Source organism: Cajanus cajan, chromosome 4 (genome assembly GCF_000230855.2).
Source record: "Cajanus cajan strain Asha chromosome 4, NIPB_CcT2T_4, whole genome shotgun sequence".
In the NCBI taxonomy this organism is placed as follows: Eukaryota; Viridiplantae; Streptophyta; class Magnoliopsida; order Fabales; family Fabaceae; genus Cajanus; species Cajanus cajan.
The window spans coordinates 79,578,915-79,590,931 of NC_138520.1; the positions used below are offsets into that span (position 1 = coordinate 79,578,915).

Consider the following 12,017-nt stretch of genomic DNA (forward strand, 5'->3'; position numbering starts at 1 on the left):
GAGCTACTTGATTAATGTCTCTCGGGATCCCAGTAAATATAACTCGCTAATCTCACTCCACCAAATCTTTGATATTATTGATTATATCTCTATGTTTATGAACAAGATTCCTCTCCCAAATAGCGCGTTCATTCACAGATATTGCACCAATACAATCTAACTCGCACACCACTTGTTTGTAACTAAAATTCCAGCAAAAAGATAATCCTTCCTTTATAGCCAAAAGTTTAGCTCGCAAAGGATCACCTCCTATCTTTGAACTGACAAAACTACCCTACCATCTCCCCACATTATCTCGAATAACCCCTCTAAACCCCATCTTATTCTGACCCTCCAACCAGCTACCATCAATATTTACTTTAATCCCGGATAATCCGGTGAGGAATTTCAACATAACATTTAATAAATATTATAAATAATACTTTATAGAAAATATCGATTTATTTTGATATTAATACCTTAGTACTGATGCGTTACCTTCAATCTATAATTAACACTATATAATGCAAATAATAATTTATTAAAATATTACATTAAGATTAAATAAAAGCTAATATTAATTTTTTTATTACACTTTATATATTTATTTATTTATTTTATTTTGATAACTTTTAAAAAATGTGTCAAAATAATAATTAAAAATATTTAATTTAAATATATAATTTATTTTAAAAAATTTATAATAATTTTTAAAATAATAATTAAGTATGAAATTCAAGAAATAAATTCATTTTTCAATATGTTGATAGATAAATTGTTAAAATATAATATATTTGTTTTTTATTAAAAGAGATAAATATGTATTTTAACATAAAAAAGGAAAGTAACATAATATTTACATATGTGAAAAGGATTTATTGTAAAAAAAATATTTAGGTATAACTTTTTCTGTAAACGAAATTAACAATATTATAATGAGATTTTTTAAAAAAAATAAATAAATATTATATATTAAAATTTGTCAATAAAATAAATATTAATTTAAAAAAAAAAATAAAGCACCGCGTAATATTATAATTTACTGAAAATAAAAATACATATGGTGACTAAAAAAAACCTATTAAAAAATAACCGAACAGTGAGATACGACAAGTGATGAACAAACATCCTTAGGTAGTTATTATTATTTATCAAAAGGAAATCACAAGGGTTTGTTTTTGGGGGGCTATAGCACCTGCGTTTTCACCAGCGCCCTGTGCTCTGTAATTGTAGGAGTGAAATCGGGGTTGGTTGGGTTGTGGGTGTGGGTCGGCATCACAGGAAAATATGGTTGCCGAGATGAATGTCCGTGAATTGTCAATCTCTAAGAATGACCGTACTTCAATGCCTGCCAGTGCCAATTCCAAACTCCTTACTTTGCCTACCATTTTAACTCTTGGCCGTGTTGCCGCTGTACCTCTTCTTGTTGCCAGTATGTTTCCTCGTTTTCTATTTTACTTTTCTAATAATATATATGTGGGAATGCAATTCAAATTGTTTCTTCGTAATTTGTTCTCAAATTTCACCGTCATCCAATTCTATCACGCGCACTGATTTGACGTGATCAAATGTTTTCTCTGAAATGCTTAGCCTTCTACATGGATGGTTGGCGAGGAACAGTCGTTACTACAAGTATCTTCACCGTTGCAGCTGTTACCGATTGGCTCGATGGCTATATTGCTCGTAAGGTACCTACTCTTAATTTTCTCATACTCTTTCTCTTCTCTTTTGGTAAACGTAGGCACCATTTTCTGTCTTCAACTTAACTCATCTATTAAAGATTTTTCTCTTATATACTTGCAATGCAGTTGAAAATGAAATCTACATTTGGTGCATTTTTAGATCCTGTAGCTGACAAGGTAATTTTCTTTTAGCTACAAGTTTCTCCCAACAATTTGTGAATTTAATTTCTGCTGAAACTTAATGCAGCTTATGGTTTCTGCCACATTGGTCTTATTATGTACTAGACCTTTGGAAGTTGCTGTGTTTGGACAACTACCATGGCTATTGATTATTCCTTCAATCACCATTATTGGTAGAGAGGTAATGTATCTGCAATATGAAGGCTTTTATTTCTTGAAAGATTATTCACTGATACCTGGCAACCAATGGAACTTATGCATCTTAATTCTTTTATATCTCCTTAACTTTTTCTATCGTGTTTAGTTTGTATAGTGTGATTCTGTGTTATTAAATTAGCTTAAAACCAGGTTCTACTAGTTGTCATGAAATCTGAATTATTAATGGCCATTTTCACATTAGAATCCCCTAAAGCATAGGTTTGATTTAATTGTCTGTCTTCATGAAAATCATGCAAATCCATTGTTTTATATATCAATAGGACAACCGCAAGTGTGTGAATTTGGGCTCTCTTATGGTTGTTGTCATCCAACTTTCACGGTATGACCATCGAGACTGCCTGCAGCTCTGGAGTACAGAATCAATGATGTTATGATAATGTGCACCAGTTTGTTGCTGTATGTGTAAAATATCTTAAATATTTGTGTTGCTGATGTAAACCATTATCCAAAAACAACAAAAGCTGTGGCTGACTTTCAAATCCATTATTCAATGTGAGAATAACAGTAAATACGAACTAGTGTGTGACCGTGTGTTGTACATGTACTTTCCCCTTACAAGTAAAGTTAGTATGGCTGTGTCTTTGTTTTGGGTCTAGAATTGCAACTGATATATAGACCATTACTGTATACCCGGTTCGGGACAAATTAAGATGCATAATCATGAATAGTCCACATTTCACTCTCTCTTCTTGGAGTATGTTGCTTATCCTAGATGGCGGGGTGGTTAATGATTCTAGATTAGTTGTGTTTGTGCATGTTAGCTTGTATGTATTCAGGCCTACTTGTTTCTCTGAGATTATAATTTTATTTAGTTCTTTCTTTTCTTCTTCCTTTGCCTTTCAATTCGTCATACTTTATCTGCTATACTCACTTAGTGTATTGAGAACAAATGTCTTGCAATTTCTTCTTGTAACATGCAAATAGATAACCATGTCAGCACTCAGGGAATGGGCTGCTTCCCAAGGTAGCAAGCTTCTAGAGGTTTGTTTACCTCTTGTTCAGTTGAATCAATTGCTTACTCTATTTTCGAAGTTATGAGCTTATTTAATTAAACAAAAATTAATAGGCTGTTGCAGTTAATAATTTGGGGAAGTGGAAAACAGCCACACAGATGGCGGCATTAATCATTCTCCTTGCTACTCGGGACTGCGGGTATTATTTTCTTTGCTTTTTGAGGAAGGTCTATTGTTTGTTACGAAAAGAAAAGCTTTTTCCTGTCCCCATTTGACATGTGGTTGGATTCTTTTTCAGTCATGGAGGACCTGCCATTTTGGTAGGATCTGGTGTTGTCTTGCTTTACATTTCAGCAGGGCTCGCCTTATGGTCATTTGTAGTATATATGAAGGAAATATGGAAGGTGTTGCGGAGGTAGCATTGTTGATGGGGCTCTCTGCGTTCAGATAGATCCACTTCTTTGGTGGGTTTGATTCTTTTGATCATTTCTTTTGTAAACAGTTTAGAGATTCCATGGAAGGGAATGCAGTCCTCATGACAATTATGTGTAATGTCTACTCTACACAATGTCTAACTGATGAAAGCAGCATTTCAACTATCTTGATAATTGTATTGAATCTTTTCCCTTAATCAGCCGAGGTAAAGGTACGACAAAAGAAAAGAAAAGATAACATGTGGATTGGATTGGAAGAATTCACGCGGATTGAATTCCTAACTACAGTTTGGAGCCTATAAAAATTTGCTGCCGGGGAAAGAAGAATCATTGTATGGTTGTAGTTGACTCTTATCTGGTCATTATTTGACAATACTTAAATACGACAGTTATTTGTATGTTCAATATGCCTTGCCATTTGACCTTACCTTTTTTAACGTATGCCATGCCATTTTTCTTTGTGCTTTTTACATTTTTGGCTTGTGCAGAAAAGAGTTGATTCAATGAGTTGAAACTTAGCCACCCCATTTGTTATTCATAATTTAATTTGAATTAACTTGAAGAGTAATATTCATCTAATGCATAATTCATACAAATGTTATGATACCTGTATGTCATTTACACATATCTTTTGATATTCTTTTTTGGATAACGTTAATCTGATATAGATTCTAAATTTAATATGAATGTGCCCTTGGCTCTAATAAAAAAACTTTCATTTTAAGCTTTGATGCAAAAATATTTTAAGTAAAGTTTTTCATTTTGTCTAGCAAAATTTTGTTTAAAGAAATCAAAGTCTTGATACACAAATCGTCTTTCATGAAAAACCTTTTAAGGCAAAATTATTCATTTATGAATTTTTTTAAACAATTAGTTATTAAAACATTAAACATAGATGTATTTATATTATTTATAATGCTTGATAACAAAATCATCTTTGTCTGGATGTTTTCTTAACAAACCAAATGGAAAAAGCTTCCTTGATACTCACAATTTGTTAAAGGAACTAAATGCTTGCTTTGTGTTAGAAAAAAAGACTAACATATCTTGTAAAATATGGAAAAAAACGTAGAAAAGGTTGCTTCAAACTAACACAGGCATGATTATTCTATTTTGATAACTAAAAGGCGATAAGTAGCTTTGTTAATTAGATAAGAAGTGACAATTTGAAGAAACACCTTTAATATAAGCATGTAATGTACTAATAGACACTTTTCTCTTTAGGGAATGAAGATGAAAACAAATGAAGAAAGTTTGTGAGAGATGTTCAAAGATTCGCAACGGTTATCTTTGTGAAACATACATATGAAGAAGCTTAAAGTTCTAAAAAGATGAGGGATAGATATTCATAATCAAAATACGCTTAATCTTTCTATAAAAAGACATTATACTTAATAGGTTATATCCCATCTTAATTATAAGATGAAACACATTGTCAACTTAGTGTTATTGTTTTGAGTCTAAAGAGACTCGATTGTAAAATAATACTTAAATGTTTAAGTCTTAGGAAGTCTTTGTGTTAACATAATACTTGGGTAATTATTTGAAGAAGCAAATCAAAAAACACTTAGGTTGAATTTGAAATGACTTGTCAAAAAATATTTATATCTTTGTAAAAGATATTGAAACTTGATTGGGTTGATCAAGATTTGGAGGTAATATTAGTGGTTAAAACGAACTAGTATAAAAATACTATGTCCTTCTTACTTGTCTCTTCGCCTATATTCTTACAATCACATTACTACTTCATTGGTTTAAAAAGTGTTATGGTTTTTATTGACATTATTCAACCTCTTCTAGTATCTATTTTTTGTTAACATTAGGCTTTATAGTCAGTGGGTCAAAACACAAATGTTTTTCTTTTTTCTTTTGTAATGAAAGAACAACACATTATAAGTTAATGATATATTAATAATATTTTGAGTTGATTAAAAAATATGTTTGTGCATCACACAAGTTACCAATCTAGTATATATATTGTCATATTGAGGAAGAATTTAGTTATTTAAAGAGTAACTTTTAATATATTTACTCTTTTCAATAACTCATGACGTATATTGAACTTAAAATATCCAATTGTTAAATTAAAGGTTCAATAACTCATGACTTACATTAAGCATGAAAGATCTAATTGTTAAATAAAAATTTTTTAGCTTGTTTTTTTTATATAATTTATTTCTCACTTATTTTTTTTCTAACTTATTAAACATTTATCCCCTATTTCTTTTCAACTAAATAATTTAATTTTCACTTTTCTACTTCTATCTCCTTTCTTTTTCTCATCTATTACTAAATATTTCATGCTTGGTCTGTTGCAAGGTGATTGAAATTAGATAAAAATTATTTTGAATTATTTTTTGTAATTTAGGTGAGATTTAATGTTTCAATAGGTAAGTATGGAGTAAAAAATATTTTAAAAATTTTAATATATTTAATTTGTTAGTATTATATATATAATTATGAAGTTGAATATTTTAAATAAAAAGAAAATGATAAATAAAAAAACAAATTAATTTATAAAAAAAGTAGAAAGGCATAATTAACTTTAAAAAATGAGAAACTATTTTAAAATAAATTGTTTGTTCAAAATATTCAAAATTACTATAAAAAATTAAAGTTCCTAACAAAAATTGAAAAGAAAGTTATATAAATTTATTGAATAGTTAATTTAGTTAATAAATGCTATTGAAAATTATATATAAGTAAAATTTTTTATGTCAATAATAATGAAAAATTACATTGTTAATAGATAATATAATTAAAACTGTATTATAGTTTAAAGAATTTATATTCATGTTTACATGTTATAAAAATAATTTAATTACCCATATATTTATAAAGAGATTTATTTTTTATTATATATTTTTTTTTAAATAATGAAATATTTTTTTATTAAATTACCCATATAAAAGTAATTTATTTAAAAAATATTTTTTTGCAACATTTTATTTTATATCACATTTAGACAATAGACATGTTATTGTTATGAAAGTACAATTTTCACTTTTCAAATGTGACAATTAAAATAAAATTTTAATTTTAATAAAATCTATCAATGCATTACAAGAAAAATGTAAAATACTGACCGAAATTAGCGATCAAAATTTATCCGTTTCCAAATTGCGACGGATTTAGCGACGAAAATAAGTCGTTGCTAAAAAGATCGATCCTTATTTCCGTCGCTGGTTGATTGTGTTTCATAATTACAAAGTTTGTGACGGAACCAGCGACGAACTAGCAACTAAATTGAAAAACATTTTGCAAATAAATTTAATTGTCGCTAAAAAATATTTTATTTTATTAGCGACTGATTTTGTTTCTGTAGTTATTAAACACAAAGCAATGCGCCTTATAACGACGAAATTAGATTCAGTCGCAAAATATTAGTTAAACTTAATGACGAAATTCAACTCAGTCGCAAAATATTAGTTAAACTTAGCGACGGAATTCAATTCAGTCGCTAAATAAAACTTAAAAAAATGATATAAATTACTTAAAAGTGATGATAATATGAATTCCATTTTCTTTTTTTGTAAGAGCAAGACATTAATTTATAATAAAACAATATTTATATGCACTCCTACATAATTAATACCAATTAATAATTATTTATGTGAAAAAATATTTAGAGATTTCTTTTTGACGATTGGATTTTTAGGCATTTTTTTAATTAGAGTATATGAATTTTTCAAAATTTCTTATTTATTTTGATCCATATTTATAATATATATTTCTAAGTTATGATAACTTTATTTTTGAATAAATTTTTAGATTTAAATTTTATTGATAGAAGAGATGTGATTGAGAAAAAAAGAATTATAACATCGATCCAAACTATTTTCTACTGTGTTTCTTTTCCCTTCACATTGGGCTAGTCCCACAAATGGCCCAAATAGTGTGTTCCAACTTCGAAACCAATCCAATGGTGCGAGAAAGCTACAGAAACACATTTGTTGAAGTTTTGAGAATGCTAAAAGGCGTCCCTGTCTTATGGATGTCTCTCGCCCTAATTTTTTTTGAAAGATACCTTATACGCGGAGTAATAGAAAACCAACAATTGATTGTCGGTAGTATACCAAAATAGATATGCTATGTTTTATAAAGATGGAATCTAACTTATTTATATGGTATAATATATTTTAAAGTTTAATATTAGTAATAATTTATTTTCTTTTTAAGAAAATTATAATAAAGTATCTAAATAGAATATAAATTTATCTTTCAATAAACTCAAAAATTTCACTTTATTATATAAATCAACAAGTTTAATATTTAAAAAGATAAATAAAAGTATATATAATTTTAATATATTATAGTAATTTTAATATATTATAGTAAATTTAATATAGTAATAATAATAGTAATAATTATTATTATTATATTATTATTATTTTTATTCTTTTTTATTTAAATAGATCAATATTTTAAGTGTAATATAACTTTTTTTAAAATAACTTGTAGTTATGCTTTTAAACTAAATAGATCATAGTAAAAACTTTAATTTGACCTATTTTTAAATATATGTGATTACTTTGTACATTTATTGATTTCTGTATGTGGGTTGAGTAAATTACATTATTTTAAAAAAAATATATTTTTTTAATAGACTATTTATATTGTTTATAATATATTTCTATTTAAATAATAAATTTAATTCTTTCAGTAATAAAAAATTCATATGTAAAAATAAAATTCAATATATAATTTAAATAAAATTAGGTATATACATAATAAATTAATTATTCATCTTTTGTTTGATAATTTAATTATATTTAATTTAGTTTAATATAATTCATATTCCATGCGTGCGTTGAAGTCCAGAATATATGATATATGTATGGGCCATAAGCCCAGGTTACTCTTGGGATTACTTCATATATTTAAAAGCCTAAGTTTACTTCATATACTTCATATTTTTTTATTTCCTTGATTGCCTTAAATCCCTAAACTGACTTGAAATTCCTGCGCGAGTTCTTCCGCAGCCCTTACGCGATTGGAGTCCTTACGCGAGATCCAGCAGCCACCTTGCACGAGTTCAGGCAGCCGTTTCGCACAAATAGTAAGTATCTTTTGAAAATAAACACGAAGCCAGCTTAATAGTCATAGTCAGTCAGGTCCGGTGGTAGTGGTGATAATGGAAAGGGTTATTGTAATGAAAATTTGTTTTTTTTTCTTTCAAACTAAACCAAAACTACAAATCTTTTTTCTTTCTTCATGGTTTTGAAGATGACTGTAAAAGTTTTTTGAAATCGAGTTAAAAACCATTTTAGCTCCAGTTTTGCCAAACATGTTTTCTCTTGAAAATTAAATTTGAAAACCAAAAACTTGCAACCATCCCAAATGGGGCCTAGGATTTTGAAAATTTCAAACTACTTTATTTGGTTTTACATGTGACACAAGTAAAGTTTTCAAAATTTGAGCTACGTTGCTGCATTAGATTCACAAGACTACGGAGGGAATTTGGGTTTTCATGGAATTTTGATATTGAATGGTAAATAAATTATGGCATTTCCCTTTACTAGCTACTTAGTGATCGGACCTAATTCTAATTAAAAATAATTCCCTGATCAATGCTATTTGCAAGTTCATTTTTAGAGGCATATTGCCATTAGACTATTGGTTTTTGATTCCATTTGTTTGCAGTATGACTTATCAGGAAGGTAGTGTTTGGCCTAGCTGATTGATTCTATTTTATTCTTTAATTTTTTAGAGATATTTTTAAGCTTTATATTTCTAAGCTTTTGGGGCTAGCTATATCAAATTTCTTCTCTGTTAACTAGTTTAACTTATGTTGTTGTGTCTGTGTGTTGTTCTCAAACAAAATTTGCTTTTATAAATAGGAGAATTTTAAGAGGAGTGAGACCGAGATGCTACATCTAGCACTTTTTAACTTATACTTTTAATTTGAAAATTTTAATTTTGTCGATGTACTAGTTTTAAAAGGAAGAAAACTGTAGAAAACAAGATTCTTTGAAAAGACTAGTTTTAGGAGCTTTTAGTTTCTACTTCTCGTTCTTAATTCCAAACTCCAAGGTCCAAATTAAAAAGTTTAAGTTAAACCCTAAACCCTAAACCCTAAAAGCTCCTAAAACTAGTCTTTTCAAAGAATCCTGTTTTCTATACTTAGGGTTTAGGGTCTAGGGTCTAGGGTCTCGGGTCTCAGGTCTAGGGTCTAGGGTCTAGGGTTTAGGTTTTAGGGTTTAGGGTTTTTAGGGTTGAGGGTTTAGGGTTGATGGTTTAGGGTTGAGGGTTTTTATGGTTTTTAAGGTTGATGGTTTAGGGTTGAGGGTTGAGGGTTGAGGGTTGAGGGTTGAGGGTTGAGGGTTGATGGTTTATAGTTTAGGCTTTATGGCTTATAGTTTAGGATTTAGGGTTTAGGGTTTATGGCTTATGGCTTAGGGTTTGGGGTTTATGGTTTATGGTTTATGGTTTAGGGTTTAAGGCTTAGGACTTAGGGTTTAGGGTCAATACTATTATTAGTGAAAAAATTGGAGAAGAGAAGGGTATAAAAAAAAGATAAAAAGCTCACTTAAAAATTTCTTAAAGTACTTGAAAAATTACTTCAAACGATCTCTAAAATTTGATGGATTTAGATGATATTATTTTATAAATTTGATATTTATAAATATTTCTAAAAAATCTTTCAAAATCCTTCTAATACAAAAATCCTTTCAAATCTTTATTTTTTTAATACTTATTTTTAAGTTGTAATATTTTTTAAATAAATATCATTAAATTTTAATGAACTATTTAAATTATTTTTAAATGACATAACATACTATTTAAAAAGGAAGAAACTTTTTTTACTTAAAAAAAACTATAAAATCCTAAACCAATAATGGGACACTAACACAATCTCTTGAAAGTTAAAAGTGCTTGTGAATTGTTGATGTCTAGGGGCTCCAGCGCGGCGGTGGTGTGAGCAAAGATAGCATTAGCATGCTTGTACACTGCTTTCCAGTAACCTCGAAGCTATTGTCGTCCCTACTCACTAGTACCCGCCTGTTGTGTTGTACTAGTAATACAAGCGCAACAATCCCAATCACTCCTACAACTTTGAAACAGTGCAATTCTTTACCCCACGCGAAACTGTTGCATCAGCAAAGCATCGTTCAAGGTGTTGTCCAGTTGGTGGTGACCAACCTCATTGGCACATACATAGCCTGCAATTCTGCTTCGAACGCCATTTTGCTTGTGGAGCGCCTCACGCCGTCACTATCCTCCGTTTTCTGGTGGAATAAACTCATAAGGCGCGCCCTTCATATTGGAATCCCTCGTGACGTGTTCTCTCTCTACCGTCGCATGAAATCACTCGGCTGGACCCCTGACCACTACACCTTCCCTTTTGTTTTCAAAGCTTGCACCAAATTCCCTTCTCTCTCCCTCGGTGCTTCGCTCCATGCTACCGTTTGTCGCTCTGGCTTTGCCTCCAATGTATTCGTTTGTAATGCCGTCGTTGCTATGTACGGCAAATGTGGTGCACTCCATCATGCACACAACATGTTCGATGATTTGTGTCAGCAAGGCATTCAGGACTTGGTTTCTTGGAATTCTATTGTGTCTGCTTATATGTGTGCTTTCGATGCAAATACTGCACTCGCGTTGTTTAGTAAAATGACTACACTTCATCGGATATCCCCGGACGTTATAAGCCTAGTTAACATACTTCCAGCTTGTGCTTCCCTGGCTGCCTCGTTGCGCGGCAAACAGGTTCACGGGTTTGCTATTAGAAGCGGATTGGTGGATGATGTTTTCGTAGGGAACGCTGTGGTTGATATGTATGCCAAGTGTGGCAGGATGGAGGAAGCAAATAAGGTTTTCCAGAGGATGAAGTTTAAAGATGTTGTTTCTTGGAATGCCATGGTCACCGACTATTCTCAAGCAGGAAGATTGGAGCATGCTCTTTCTTTGTTTGAGAAGATGCGCGAGGAAAACATCGAATTAGATGTTGTGACGTGGACTGCTGTTATCACAGGGTATGCGCAGAGAGGGCAAGGTTGTGAAGCTTTAGATGTGTTTAGGCAGATGTTGAACTCTGGTTCTCGTCCAAATGTAGTTACTCTCGTGTCCTTGCTTTCAGCTTGTGCGTCTGTTGGAGCATTGCTTCATGGGAAAGAAACTCATTGTTATGCCATCAAATTTATTCTTAACTTAGATGGACAAGATCCTGGGGATGATGATTTGAAGGTGATTAATGGTCTAATTGACATGTATGCTAAATGCCAAAGTACAGAAATTGCTAGAAAAATGTTTGATTCAGTATCCACAAAAGATAGGGACGTGGTTACCTGGACTGTGATGATTGGCGGGTATGCCCAGCACGGTGATGCCAATCATGCCCTACAACTTTTCTCTGAGATGTTTCAAACGGATAAGTCTATCAAGCCTAATGATTTTACTTTATCATGTACCCTTGTGGCCTGTGCTCGTTTAGCAGCATTGAGGTTTGGCAGGCAAATTCATGCTTATGTGTTGCGCAATTGCTATGATTCTGTTATGCTATTTGTGGCTAATTGTCTTATAGACATGTATTCCAAATCTGGAGATGTCGACACCGGTCAAATTGTTTT

At 30.7% G+C, this 12,017-nt stretch overlaps 2 protein-coding genes across 2 annotated transcripts in view; both read left to right on the forward strand.

Annotated features, from left to right (window-relative positions):
* The first annotated feature begins 1,117 nt into the window (after positions 1–1,117).
* Positions 1,118–3,917, forward strand: LOC109802286 (CDP-diacylglycerol--glycerol-3-phosphate 3-phosphatidyltransferase 1, chloroplastic/mitochondrial). Its single transcript, XM_020363590.3, has 7 exons — positions 1,118–1,411; positions 1,570–1,667; positions 1,788–1,838; positions 1,909–2,022; positions 2,985–3,041; positions 3,127–3,212; positions 3,312–3,917. The coding sequence occupies exons 1-7, from the start codon at positions 1,267–1,269 to the stop codon at positions 3,430–3,432; spliced, it is 672 nt and encodes a 223-aa protein (XP_020219179.1). The 5' UTR covers positions 1,118–1,266; the 3' UTR covers positions 3,433–3,917.
* Positions 3,918–8,354: 4,437 nt separating this feature from the next.
* Positions 8,355–12,017, forward strand: part of LOC109802864 (pentatricopeptide repeat-containing protein At5g16860) — a 5,362-nt gene continuing 1,699 nt past the window's right edge. Inside the window, exons 1-2 of the mRNA XM_020364271.3 lie at positions 8,355–8,506; positions 10,345–12,017. The exon at positions 10,345–12,017 is cut by the window's right edge and continues 1,699 nt beyond it. Of these exons, the coding sequence (XP_020219860.2) occupies positions 10,387–12,017 (1,631 nt within the window). The 5' untranslated portion in view covers positions 8,355–8,506; positions 10,345–10,386. The remainder of the gene's footprint in view (positions 8,507–10,344) is intronic.